Raw genomic sequence first — 15,436 nt, 5'->3', positions numbered from 1 at the left:
TTTTGTAATGCTTAAAAAACGTATTACAGCGATATATCTCTACTGCGAAAGAAACTGTCTATCTGTGTGTGTTTGTCTGTCTATCTGTCTGTTACCTCTTCACGCTTAAACCGCTAAACTGATATAGATAAAATTTGGTATGCTGATAGTTTGAGGCCCGAGGAAGCCATAGAATATCGATTTATCAATCATCATCATCATCATCCCTCCGGGCAGAAGTTAGTTTTGTCAGAAGTACATGTAACTTACATTGAGATCCTTGAATGGATGGATTAGTATTCCTAGGGGCAAGCGCGACTTCTGCAGCAGACTGTTCGTCTCGGGTATACGGTTTATCGTACACCGGAAGATTCTGAAACCGACAATACGAAATGTTAAACAATATCCTCTCTACTTAGTTGGGTAAGAGGAGAACAAGAGTTTATAGATTAATTAATTTAGTTAAAGTTTTATGTAGATAGTTCGTGTCATTCACGATGATGAGCAAATTTGTCAAATCTAACCTTTAATAACATGACAATATACGAGTCAAGGCACGCGTCTTCGTGAATGACACTATCTATATACGAGTAATTACACAATAAAGTAAGATATATTGTGTGCTGGATCTCGGCAGATTGTGATGGTTTTTTTTGTGTATAATAAGATAATAACACCTTTTGCAATCAACAATTATGAAGAGACAACTTAAACCCTCGATTTCCAGGAATAAACTGTCAAAAACCTCAAAATCCTGGGGTTTTAGACTTTTCTTTTCAAAAATTCTGTTTGAAGTCACGTGTGTGATATTGCGTCCGTGGTAGGTAACTTTTCTGCCAACACGATATCGCATCCGCGGGACTCCAGGGATTAAACTTCCCAAAACTTAAGCATATATATATATTTAATGTAAGGTTGTTCCTGAAATATTATTTTGTCCTATTCTCTCTATTTATTTTTCTTCTTAAGTTAGGTTGTTTATAACATGAATATAAAAGTAAAATACAAAAGCACATAAAAAACAATAAAAATTACATATAAACACATTATAAAAAACCTAACCTAGGGAGCCGGCAGCGGGGCAGGGCCCAAGCTGCCGGTGGTCAGGGCCGCAGAGTGAGGAATCGACGTACTATGCGCGCCGTGTCCAAAATTACCGCCTTCTGCATCTGACCCTTGATCCAACCACCCAGCGAGAGTCTCTCTAGGTGTTGGTCGAGACTCTCCGCTATGAGACCGTTCGCTGACACGACTATAGGAACAATGATCGTCGAGTCAACATCCCACATGGCGGTTATCTCGTGAGCCAAGTCTAGGTACTTGCTTGTCCTATTTATTATTATACCACACAAAGCGCACGTGCAATAGTGCATGCTCGTAAACAATCATATAATTAAAGGCACAATTGTGATAAAACGTCACCTTATCGATTTTACTATTCAACACAATGTAAGTACCTAAGCGTTACTTAAGTAATTCAAAACGGAATAACACTTATAAATAGAATTTGTGCATATAGAAAATTCCAAATAAGTACCTATATGCCAAAACTAAATATGTAATGATCATCAAACTTAACTATGTACATATATACTTCTTGTCTATTGTCTTGTTTAACTTTATAGCAACCGATCAATTTAATAATCCCGAATTTAAAAGTCCGCGAGTATACGCATGATTAAATAAATAGGATAGGTAAATATTATATAAGGTGCTACTTTATTAGTTGCAGATATTTTAACAGATGATACTTTACTTTAAAACAATTAACTTTAAATAGAAATTAATAATATTTAATTTTTTTTTTATTTTAATTTACCGAACAAAAAATTAAATTTCATTATGGTTCGGCGGGAAAACTGCAAAAGGGCATTTCCATTTAAAGTTGTACCATGACTCACTTGACGAGTTGAAAATATAACTTGGATTATTTGGTACTTTTTAGGGTTCCGTACCCAAAGGGTAATACGGGACCCTATTACTAAGACTTCGCTGTCCGTCCGTCCGTCCGTCCGTCCGTCCGTCCGTCCGTCTGTCACCAGGCTGTATCTCACGAACCGTGATAGCTAGACAGTTGAAATTTTCACAGATGATGTATTTCTGTTGCCGCTATAACAACAAATACTAAAAACAGAATAAAATAAAGATTTAAATGGGGCTCCCATACAACAAACGTGATTTTTGACCAAAGTTAAGCAACGTCGGGAGTGGTCAGTATTTGGATGGGTGACCGTTTTTTTTTTTTGTTTTTTTTTTGTTTTTTTTTTTTGCATTATGGTACGGAACCCTTCGTGCGCGAGTCCGACTCGCACTTGCCCGGTTTTTTATGTAATTCTATGAGTAAATATATTCTAGTTTATGAAACACAAAAGAGAATCGTCATATTTTTAGCATAAACCAGTTAAAATTAATATTTAATAGGATGAGGGAGGTTTTTTGCGGTCCGTTTGGTTACAAATCGTTTTTGATATAGTGAATAAAATACATACTTGAAGCAAATGTTTTTATGTTTAAAGCATAATAATGTTAATAAACAACCTAAAAACAATTATTATTGACCAATTTAGAGCAAACATTTTTCATAAAAGGGAATTTTAGGCGGTTTGGTTACGAGATGGCCCCAAATCGTACTTTATTTTTAGGTTTATTGGCATTACTGCCATGTGACGAATAACAATCATTAGAATTAACAAAACATGTGATTATTGTCAAAAAAATTAAATGTTTTAGCTTATAAACTTTGAATAAACAATAAAAATACTTTTGAAATCAAGGGGACATTTCCAAATGGACACCCATGTAACTTAATGGACAAAGTAAAGACGAAATCACAATAATCAAAAATTTACACAAATACTCAGCGAATAAAAAAAGGAGGCCTACATATGTACTAAAATCAGTAGATAGAGTTTTAAACATAAGGAACTCAATTTTACTTAATAAAATATGACTTATTAATTGCACATGAATTAAATAAGTATAGACAAAGTCACGGTAAAAACTATACATACTCAATGTGCGCCGACTTTACCGTGTCCGTTCGGTTACATTTTTCTAGTCCGCCTATATGTTACGCTTCAAATTGTAACCAAACGGACGTAACGATTTGTCTGATCCAGAATTAAATCTATTCAAAATAAAACAAAACTAACCGCAATGTTCAACTTATTGACTTGACAAATAACTATATGAAACATAGTTTTATTTAATATAAACAGTGTTTTAGTTACTTAACGTTCAAGCTGCATAAACAGTTGAACAAAACGGACAAAACATTGAGTAAACTTACAGGTCGCACGCCAGCACGCCTTGGAGGTTGCGAATTGACTGTTTTAAATCAAATTTGACGTTTAAACAAGCTTTATCAATGGTCACAGGGTTTCCAGGATGTAAAAAAACCTAAAATATTGGTAAAAAGTATTTCGCTAAGTAGCGAAAACTGCGTAACCAACCCGGACATGTCCGTTTCACGATTTCGCGGGGACAACGTTTTTATCGAAACTAAACCCTATTATTGATGTTTTTAAAGCTCTTTTTCATCAATAACACGTTTTTCAACATTTAAGCTATGCCAGGAATGCATTACTTGGTGTTGCCTTCATAGAAAAAATATGTGTAAAAGTCCATCAAAAATTGAAGTCGGTGAAGGGGACAGTACTACGGGGTCATTTTATCATATCTAAAAACCTGATTTTAAGTAAGAAAAAAGTGATTTATTGTGCATTAAACTTCATAAACGATGTGTCTATATAATATATTTCAATAAAAAACATCATTTGCCCAGTTAAAAAATTCGTCTTAAGAGTAAATTGCAAAAAAGGGAGGGTGAGGGGAGAGAGTGAGGGTACAACTTGAAATGGAAATGCCCAAAAGGTTGTTAGGATGAAGTGGCCAGACAGTTAGGTGTTAGGTAAAAGAGGTACAAGAATCTGTTCAATGAGTTCACATTTAATAATCACATTAACGGGTTGTTTTAACGTAAATTTGTTTTTCAGTTTTCTCCAAAAAAACATCGTAAAAGCTATAATGTTTCATACTTAAATATACTCCAGGGACCGAGTACTATCAACTGTGTAAATATCTGCAACTAATAAAGTAGCCTTACCTTATATAAAGACAGCTTATACTGTGTTCATATGTTATCATTATGTAATGTAAGTTAGATTAAGGTACTAACGTTGAAAATGAGTGCATCATGTCGCCGTTAAACGTTAAATTTGGCGAACCTAATATAAGTTTTAAATGTACCATACTTTTCTGAAAAATAAATAAAAAAAACTTCCTATTAAAAAAATGCGATCTACTAGGGTTAGTTTCTTTTATCATTCATTCTTACAATTTATTTCATTTTCATTCATACTTCAATGTACTACATCCGCTTCTGGTGCCTGCTATTTTGTATTAATCTTTATTAAAAAAAATGCGAACCCTGAGTATTTACTGAATATCAAATTGAAATAAAAAAAAAACTTATCTCGAATATGTTTATAAACAAATGGAAGCTTCACAAAACGTCTTTGTGTCCAGCCATAAGCGTAACCACTAACCATAATCAATTTAAGTCATTGTCCGATGACGCATGCATCAAAGACTCAAAGTCCAAATATGGCCCGTATTTACAACATTTATAACATGACAGTCCCGTATTAAATATATTAAAAACGGGTCACTCACGTTTTCGTCGGAAAACGCTCGACATGTTTCACTCCGTACCGAGTAGTGTCATCAGGAGCTTGCGTTAGTGACCCGTTTTTAATATATTTAATATGTCTGTGTCTCACGGAAGTTTTGTTATTAAAATGCCAGTCCCGTGTTGCATATTGAAAACAAACACACAAATGGCATTAAGTACATTATTATCGTTAAATGCGTTGTGTATTTTATTCTTGATAGGGCGAATGAAATCCTGCGAGAGGCCGCGAATAACCGTGTTAGCGTCTCTGTTTATAATTGAGATATCAATGTGTCATTGTAAGTAGGACGTAAGGATTCTAACAATACTTAGAAAAAGAAGGAAAAGTGGAAAAGCAGTGATTATTTCACTTTTCCTTTATATATCTAAGCTTTATATTGTGGTTTGTAGACGTTTCTGCCTAATGCAAATTCAATGTAGGATTCTAACAACTCGATAATTTCACACTCTTCATAAACGACTACTACTAAATATTTTTTTTTTTCCACATGGGAAAATTTCGAAAACCTGTCATATTTTTGTATAAGAATTAAAATTTCCTGTTTCCATAATGAAAATTTCCCTTGTTTCCTCTGAACATTTCCTAAAATTTCCGAGAATTTTTCGTACCTTTTCGAAACTTTCGGCAACTTGCACATCTGTAGTGTAGGCCCTACCAATTCAAGAATACGATCGAAAGACAAACAATACAGTACATAATGCCGTGTTTCTCTACTCGTGCGTTTTCCTCGTAATCAAACAACCAGACACCTCTTAGCGTTTGTACACAGTCATTACAAGTTAACTGCGGAACGTCGGTTCTTATCAATGAGGGTCATACACAGACACAACAAAAAAATATTTCTCCTGTAGGTACCCGAAAGTTAAGGATTCCAGAGACGAAATTCTGGTTGTGAGTTACAACCTTACAACGGCCGAAAACGGTACTGGCGTAATTTTCGGGAGTATCAGTCAAACTTGTGGGAATAACATTTATTGACATACCTACACTCCTACAGACCTGACATTAATTTATTCATTTTCGCTGTTTAAAGATTGTCGAGATGAGATATCTTTAGCTATAAGACCGCCTGTAGTTTACCTCTATTTGAGACGCTGTATTCATTATATTGTTTGCTGTATTGAGGTGTGAAATAAAAAGTATTTTGTATTGTAATAATGTACCCTATGATATTAATTTTAGAGTATAAGTTGAAAAGACTTTCAACACTAAATCCGTATGTGACCCCAAGTTTGAAAGTTTGAAAAGTAAGCCTGGTTTATTCAATTTTTTACTGGCATCCACTAGTTCCTTATAAATTAATCTAAATATATCGACTACCGTAGGCTCAAAGGGCGTAAGGGACAAAATGGCGAAAATGAGTTATGAATGCAGTTATACTCAGTATTTTTTTCTCTATCGAATGGTATATTTAACGTCTCGATAACTTGAAAAAAATGTCCGTTAAGCCCTATGAAAAATCAATGTTTGAACACAATTTTCCAACGCATTTTGCCGTATCTGCCAATTCAAATAAATTTTGTGAGACATTTTGGCGTAACTCCACATTTTTTGTACGATACGCCCTTTTGCGTCGGAAATATTATTAAATCTGTGGTAATTTATTGTCAGTTACGCCTATTTGCAGTAGATTTTTGAGTGCTAAATGTACGTTACGCCCACAAGTAGTTCTGTGTTAGAGAATTCAATGTCAGAGATTCGCCAACATACTATGTAGAATTTCGAGTTTATAATTGTTGTTTTTTTTTTGTGTTTAAGTGGTATAACCTAGTACTTTCCTTGTCATTTTTTTATTACGTAGGTACTTGCATTACCTGCTCATGTGCTCATTAATGCTTTATTCATAGGGTTACTAAAATTTTACAATTTAAACTGAACTAGTGGGTACATTTTTATCACTTTTATGAGAATAATAAAACGACTATATTCAAATGGTAATTATGGCGATTAATTAAGGTTAGACTGATAACTTTTACTTAGTTTTGTATGTGACTGGGCCATTTGCGATTTTGATTAGACGTACCTAATATATATACTTTTTTGTTTAAACCCTAATTTATAGGCTTAACTTTATGAAAGTTACTGTCTATAACGTTTGCATTTCAATCCATAGAAGTACGTATGCCTGGCCATATGCCTTTTTTGCTACCTACTCTGATGTTATGTCATAAATAATCGCATATTCATTAAGTTTTACTGAACAGACATACGAAATGTCAAAACTACTATTGTATTGTTGTGTTGTGTTGTATTGTATTATAGTGTGTAAAAGTAAAATTTATGATCAAATTAAGATTACAAACAGAAATAACGCATACTTACATACTTTCTACAGTAAAAGTGATTGTTATAAATTGTTTTGACATACATAAATAGATATAGATGGTAGGACAGCAGTGATTCTGTTGAAGTAATATAAACAAATAAAAAAGTTTTTTTGCTAAAAAAACGACCTTTTCCACGTTTGTGTATCCAAAATAACAAAAATGGGGAAAAAACTTAACAGTGAATGCATCTCTATATAGTTCGTTTTTTTAGCATTAGAAAGAACTTGAAAGAAGGTAAGCGATCTTGCCATGTCTTTTAATTGAAAAACGCTTTTTTAAAATCAATAACTATTACTTATGAAAGCAGAAGAACATAAATTATCGTATTAGATTCATAATTGTCTCATATTTGCCGTAACTTATTTTTAAAACGTGTTTTTCAATTAAAAGACACATCAAGATTGTTTACCTTATTTCTAATGCTAAAAAAAACGAACTATAAGTTTAAAAAAAATGTAAATTGTAGTACTTAGAAGTATAGTGTTCCTTAAATGCAAGTTGCTAATATTGTAACGAAATTGTTGGATTTACGCCAAATTGTTGGATTAACAGTTAAGAGCGCTATTACATTTCGGCGTTGAGCGAGTTTAGGTATTTTACGCGCTGCGGCAGGCCGTGCGAGCTCAGTACGCCGATCCCTTCTACCACACTCGCACTACAATGATGGATTAAACATTCTTGATCCTTCGCGAAGCATATTGAAATCAACCATAACAACACTAACTGTACTTAACTTTTAAAGTTCTAAAACTGTTATTTGGTAAGTACGAAAATACTAAATGCAGTGCAAATGTACATAGGGGCTGTTCATAAATTACGTCATCTATTTTTGACGATTTTTGACCCCCCCCTCCCCTCAAATCATCCAAAAATCAAGCTTCGGATGAATCTGTTTCCTCCTACGTCATGTTACCATCATCCGATGTCCAGACCCCCCCCCCCCACTCCTCCCATTTGAAACGACGTAATTTATGAATAGCCCCATACTTGTACTTATGAAGGTATATTACTCGAAAGAAATTATAGGTACCTACTCGCTTATTTACATGTTTCGTCATTGCATTTGGTACCTATAGGTTGTAAAGTTTGTATCAACGAGGGTTTAAAAACGAACTGGTACTGAGGATCTGATGATGATTAAGGTGGTCACGGATACCAATCAACCATGTAGTAACATGATTAGGCTCGTTTGATTCGTCTCAACAAGATCTTTGACACTGAAGATACACAGGGTCTGATGATGGAGCTGGAAGGTGGCCACGGGTACCAGTCTATCATGTAACTAAACAACTTCGTGTTTGGGCTCGTTTGATTCGTCTCAACAAGATCTTTGACACAAGACAGTACTCAGGGTCTGATGATGGAGCTGGAAGGTACCATTACCAATCAACCATGCAACTAAACCACATCGTGTTTAGGATCGTTTGATTCATCTCAACAAGATCTTTGACACTAGGTGATACTCAGAGTCTGATGATGGAGCTGGAAGGTGGTCACCGGTACCAATCAACCATGCAACTAAACCACTTCGTGTTTAGGCTCGTTTTATTCGTTTCAACAAGATCTTTGACACAAGATAGTACTCAAGGTCTGATGTTGGAGCCGGAAGGTGGTCACCGGTACCAATCAACCATGCAACTAAACCATTTCGTGTTTAGGCACGTTTTATTCATCTCAACAAGATCTTTGACACAAGGTAGTACTCAGGGTCTGATGATGGAGCGCGAAGGTGGCGACGGGTACCTGTCTATCATCATCAGCTCCATCATCAGACCCTGAGTAGTATCTTGTGTCAAACATCTTATTGCGACGAATCAAACGAGCCCAAACACGAAGTGGTTCAGTTACATGGTAGACTGGTACCCGTGGCCACAGTCCAGCTCCATCATCAGACCCTGAGTACTAACTTGTGTCAAAGATCTTGTTGCGACGAATCGAACGAAGCCAAACACGAAGTGGTTTAGTTGCATGGTAGATTGGTACCGGTGACCACCTTCCGGATCCATCATCAGACCCTCAGTACTACCTTGTGTCAAAGATCTTGTTGCGACAAATCAAACGAGCCCAAACACGAAGTGGTTCAGTTACATGGTAGACTGGTACCCGTGGCCACAGTCCAGCTCCATCATCAGACCCTGAGTACTAACTTGTGTCAAAGATCTTGTTGAGACGAATCAAACGAGCCTAAACACGAAGTGGTTTAGTTGCATGGTTGATTGGTACCGGTGACCACCTTCCGGCTCCAACATCAGACCCTGAGTACTATCTTGTGTCAAAGATCTTATAGAAACGAATAAAACGAGCCTAAACACGAAGTGGTTTAGTGGCATGGTTGATTGGTACCGGTGACCACCTGCCGGCTCCATCATCAGACCCTGAGTACTATCTTGTGTCAAAGATCTTGTTGAGACGAATCAAACGAGCCTAAACACGAAGTGGTTTAGTTGCATGGTTGATTGGTACCGGTGACCACCTTCCGGCTCCATCATCAGACCCTGAGTATTATCTTGTGCCAAAGATCTTGTTGAGTCGAATCAAACGAGCCCAAACACGAAGTGGTTTAGTTGCATGGTTGATTGGTACCGGTGACCACCTTCCGGCTCCATCATCAGACCCTGAGTACTATCTTAAGTCAAAGATCTTGTTGAGACGAATAAAACGAGCCTAAACACGAAGTGGTTTAGTTGCATTGTTGATTGGTACTGGTGACCACCTTCCGGCTCCATGATCAGACCCTGAGTACTATCTTAAGTCAAAGATCTTGTTGAGCCGAATCAAACGAGCCCAAACACGAAGTGGTTTAGTTGCATGGTTGATTGGTACCGGTGACCACCTTCCGGCTCCATCATCAGACCCTGAGTACTATCTTGTGTCAAAGATCTTGTTGAGACGAATCAAACGAGCCTAAACACGAAGTGGTTTAGTTGCATGGTTGATTGGTACCGGTGACCACCTTCCGGCTCCATCATCAGACCCTGAGTATTATCTTGTGCCAAAGGTCTTGTTGAGACGAATCAAACGAGCCCAAACACGAAGTGGTTTAGTTGCATGGTTGATTGGTACCGGTGACCACCTTCCGGCTCCATCATCAGACCCTGAGTACTATCTTAAGTCAAAGATCTTGTTGAGACGAATAAAACGAGCCTAAACACGAAGTGGTTTAGTTGCATTGTTGATTGGTACTGGTGACCACCTTCCGGCTCCATGATCAGACCCTGAGTACTATCTTAAGTCAAAGATCTTGTTGAGCCGAATCAAACGAGCCCAAACACGAAGTGGTTTAGTTGCATGGTTGATTGGTACCGGTGACCACCTTCCGGCTCCATCATCAGACCCTGAGTACTATCTTGTGTCAAAGATCTTGTTGAGATGAATAAAACGAGCCTAAACACGAAGTGGTTTAGTTGCATTGTTGATTGGTACCGGTGACCACCTTCCGGCTCCATGATCAGACCCTGAGTACTATCTTAAGTCAAAGATCTTGTTGAGCCGAATCAAACGAGCCCAAACACGAAGTGGTTTAGTTGCATGGTTGATTGGTACCGGTGACCACCTTCCGGCTCCATCATCAGACCCTGAGTACTATCTTGTGTCAAAGATCTTGTTGAGCCGAATCAAACGAGCCCAAACACGAAGTGGTTTAGTTGCATGGTTGATTGATACCGGTGACCACCTTCCGGCTCCATCATCAGACCCTGAGTCAAACTATCTTGAGTCAAATAAATACATATAGAATGTCAGGTCGTTTCAAATATTTTTAATCCTGTCCGGTAGTTTATTAAACTGTACCATTATAAATTATAATACTATAAAAACGGTGCTAGGATCAAAGTCTCTCGTTGCGGTTTACACGCACACAGTATAGCGTTTTACACGGCGCCCGCCGCACACAATGATAAAAAACCTCGTCGTCGCCGTTGAAAATGTGCGGAGCCGACCGACACACGTCCTGCCTCTACAAGCTCTGCCGCGGCACTGAGCTGGCGCAGCGCGCGTCATCGGTAATATAGAGTAGTTTTCAAAAAATTGCCAAAAAATTATAGTAGAATTTCATAAACACTAATGTATACCAACAGTATAAGCAAACGTTGCAGATTGCTTGAGTATGAAAATGACTTCGATATTAAGTAGATTTTCGTAGGAATTGACACTTGTTTCGGAGAGAAAATCGAGTTCGTTTTACTTTGATTTTCTCTTTCTCAAAGATATGTAGGAAAAATATGGTTTGATATGCCTAAAGTACAGGGTATTAGTAATACAAAATAGCCAGGTTTAGCAGAGTAAAATTCTCAACATTTCCAAATAAGAGCTCGCCATTCAGTGCTTCACGGGGTTTTTCGGAAACGACCATCAGAAAAAAAATCATTACTAATTTAATAAGTCCTTTTTCTAATATTTACAACGATATTTATAAAGATAAGAAGACGCTTTTACTGGAACACGTACTCATTGTTTCTAATAATGAGCGCAAAGTCCTGAATTTCGTCGACTAGTATCATCAATTTTGCATTATTTCGACTTTTCTTGTAAGAGCGCTCTTAAGTTTTTTGTACATTACGCCCTTTTTCTAATAAGATAAACCAAAAAGAGGCGTAAGAGACGCCTTTCTTAAAAACAGTCGTGTTTTTGGCGTAACGGACATGCTTTTTTCGTAAATAAGCATTGTATTATAAGTTCAAGCAATCGATTTAAAAGAGCTCAAAAAGTTAAGAATAAGACATATACAGGCATCAGTTTATTCAAACAAACAAAATGGTTATTATTATTTTTCTCAAAACTAAACTGTTTTTTGGCTCTCCTGAAAAATCGCGTTTTGTCCGTTAAGCCCTTTGAGCCTACGGTAGTCGATATGTAATTGATTTTCTAACGTTTTCCAATCTTTAAGTTAAAATGACACTTATTTAACTGCAAAAAAAATAAATATTAACTCGAAGAACCTTTAACCTTGTCTGATTTATCGTTATCAAAGATTACAAAGCACACATAGTTTATCTTTACTACTCTCATATGATAACACGCTACTATTGTCTTTACGACGGGACACTAACGATGTATGGATTTTTAAACACCTGGGTAAATTAAACACCATGTGTTTTGGATATTATGAGCATGATGTAAATTTTAACAATGTTTGAAACTCCTTCATTCAAACATCTTTAACTTAATATCTACACTTTATATATTTCAATTTCATACCTGTTTTTTATAAGTACAATTGACGTCAGACATGTCTACACTTTTGTGCCTTACTCGTCTGTAATAAGGCGAAAAATATAAACATATCTTTGATGTGGACTGTACCTTCAGTCATAAAAATTAATTAGGGGGCAATTTATGATAGATGATTAGGTAATCATACATCATCTGCTCTGGCTATTAGTGAAGCCAACATCATCATCATTTTCCTCGCGTTTGTCCCAGCTTATTGGCACGGCTCATGGGAGCCTGGGGTCCGATTGGCTACAATGTTTAGTGTATACCTGGTACCAAATTCTGATGTGGCCAATAGCCGCTCAACGGGCGCCACTGTCACACAGATAGACAATAAAATAAGAAGTTGGAATAAATCATTATCACATTGCATCGAACATGTTACACAATTAAAAGACTATAATTTTCCATTGTTTGTAAGTCTGTCTGTCCATTTCTTAGGCATGCTCTACAGCCCAAGGTCACTTATTTTAAAGAGCTGTAAAAACATTTAATGCGTAAGTACAGTTCTACAGAAATGATACGAAGCCATTTAAAGTCAGTTATTTTTTAAATCAACATTTCGGAAGCAGATCACGGTCATTTAACGACCGCCATAACGATGATTTGAAAATTGACCAAACAATTAGTAGCCACTTAAAACGAGGGCATGTCAGTTGCAGATGTGGCCGAGTTATCTCCTGTTTTATGTAAAATTTTAATCTGTACGTGACTACGTTCGGTAACGTGTTATCAGTAGCATTAGACTCGTGTAAGATGAATAGAGAAGAAAATTGATACATTTCAGTTAGTGCTGTTTCAGGTAGCGTTTTATACTCGCCTATAAGTTCGTATTTTATAATTTATATACCAAATGTAGCGAAATATAGCGCGGGTAACGCCGAAAGGACCGTAAACGCGCCGAAAAAAACGCTAATCAACAAACCGCCCTTATTGGCCAAAAAAAGAAAAATTTTGTGTAAGAAACACTAATTTATATTTAGACCCTATTATTAATTTAGATTTAGACGCAAGTAAAATTGTCAACACATGAAAAGTTATTTGCAAAGTTTTAAACGCATTTTTACCCAGCTGAGTGATTGATAATAAAGACAGATTGTATGTTTCTTTTTTTTCGAAACTACAGTTCATGCAATTTGTTGGGTTTAAACAGTAGGTGAAAGTTGATTCTTCAAAGCTAGCATAAAATAATCAAAAAAGGATTGAAACTGGATTAAATTTTCAACACTGAAATTAATATACTTACATTTTTTTCGTATCAATTGGGCTGGCTTTTATTTTTATTTTTTTATGAAACACACGCTGAAAGGTCAAAAATAATTATGAAACTAAACTCACTCTGGACTGCAGTTAGATGACTCTGCAAACTGGTGGCCGAGCCGTATCTCCGGTGGTTCCTCTGCGTACTCCGGCAAGATATTTGTACACTGCAGCAAGTCTATCATCTGGTGACCCCAGAGCTGGTCAAAGCCTTGTTTCGTGACGCTCAACTGACCCATCTGCTGCGTTATACCCTGGGTATTATACTGCTGAGCATTGTATTGTGGTTGGGCATACTGTCTGTTCATACCAGGTTGAGCCATACTAGGTTGCGGAGGCATCATTGGCTGGTTGTTTAAGTTGCTCTGAGGCATTTGTGGATATCTGTTCTGCATGTTGCTCTTAGGTGGCCCTGCTGGGACTCCAGGCGTGCTTTGAGGTACAGGCATAGGCGGCATTCCCGGTGGCACATTGGTTCCTGATTGTATTGGCCCAGAGGGCATGCCAGGTCTTGCTTGCATGTTTGGTCCTGGAGGTATGTTATGAAGTCCAGGTTGAACATTTGGAGGTCCCAGAGGCCTAGATTGCATGTTTGAAGGCCCGGGAGGCATGTTAGGGGGCCCTGGTTGCATATTGTAAGGACCAGGGGGCATGCTAGTTGGTCCAGACTGCATGTTTAAAGGTCCTGGTGGTCCAGGTGGCATTTTAGGCACACCAGACTGATGTAGACTTGTAGGTGGTAAACTTTGGAGACTGATAGGTGGTAAGCTCTGTGGTCCAGAAGGAGGACCTTGCAATGGTGGTTGATTAGGAGCTGGGAATGAACCTGGAGGGAAAGAACCAGGTGGTCTTGCAGGTTGTGTTGGTCCTGAAGGTCCATTTAAATTAGGACCTGGGAACATCTGTTTTGGTGGCATGCCTGGTCCAAGAGAACCACTAACAGGTGGATGAACTGACCCACCTGTAGATGGTGGGCCACTTGGTGGACGAGCCATTGGTGGCCCCACACTAGACACAGATATAGGTGGACCTTGTGGTTGTCTCGCTGGTTGGCTTGATGGTCCATTCACTCCTAAAGGCACATTTGATGGAGCCGCTGTAGGTGCATTTGTGATTGGAGCACTTGTTGATGGACTACTCAAGGGAGGACTAGATATTAATGGGCTGCTTCTCATCTGCCCTGGTTGCAGAGGCCCAGAAAATGGTATGTTAGCTTGACTGGCTGGTGCTTGAGGGCCAGGTGGTAGTGGAGAGCCCGTTCCTTTTGGAATTTGTGGTCCAAGTATAGGTCTGTAGGCACTGTTCACATTAGGTGGTAACACTGTTTGTGGTGCACTCGAAAACACTGGGTACTGGCTTTGTGGACCTGGACCATTCATGACAGGTTGGAACTGACTAGAGGCAATGAGTGGAGGTGCATTGTCATTAATCTGTCTTTGTTGAGGTGGAATGTTAGGAGGATATGGATTAGGAGAAGGATTTGCATTAGACACTGTTTGTGGGCTGGCTGACGAGAGAGGAACATGCTGAGAATTCTGGTATCCAGTTGGAGTCATCGGTTTTAATGGTGGTCTTATTGGAGACGAGCCTAAACTAGTTTGCACAGGTGGCATCATTCCTGAACTGTTGAATGCTGGTGAATTGCTTCCACTTTGATTGAAATGATTCACATTTGGAGCTTGTCGGGCGAAGTTATTCTGGGGCATCGTTGGCAGGTGTTGTGGAGTGTTTGAGTTTGTGTCCTGTTTTTGTCCATAGCCGGGAGGCAGCTGGCTGAGAGGAGGGATCTGATTGAACAGCTGTGGCTGTAGCCCCATGTTGGCGTTCGACGGCGGAGCCCCGGGCAAGTTGCTATACGGGTTTGGTGGTAAATTGGACATCGTTCCTCAATCTAGAAAAGTTAAGGCAATATTATGACATAGTCATCGAACTTAACTGCTCACACGTTCACAGATGCTTTGTATG

The 15,436-nt window shown here is 38.0% G+C and overlaps 1 protein-coding gene across 1 annotated transcript in view; it reads right to left on the bottom strand.

The window, feature by feature from the left end:
• Nucleotides 1-15,436, bottom strand: part of LOC134793446 (protein transport protein Sec24A) — a 37,293-nt gene that overhangs the window by 21,545 nt on the left and 312 nt on the right. Inside the window, exons 2-3 of the mRNA XM_063765025.1 lie at nt 13,550-15,362; nt 250-352 (exon numbers count right to left, since the gene is read on the bottom strand). Of these exons, the coding sequence (XP_063621095.1) occupies nt 250-352; nt 13,550-15,351 (1,905 nt within the window). The 5' untranslated portion in view covers nt 15,352-15,362. The remainder of the gene's footprint in view (nt 1-249; nt 353-13,549; nt 15,363-15,436) is intronic.

The sequence above is a fragment of the Cydia splendana genome, chromosome 9 (genome assembly GCF_910591565.1).
Source record: "Cydia splendana chromosome 9, ilCydSple1.2, whole genome shotgun sequence".
Classification (NCBI taxonomy): Eukaryota; Metazoa; Arthropoda; class Insecta; order Lepidoptera; family Tortricidae; genus Cydia; species Cydia splendana.
Note: the sequence above shows the minus strand (reverse complement) of the source record. Positions and strands in the feature narration are given on the sequence as shown.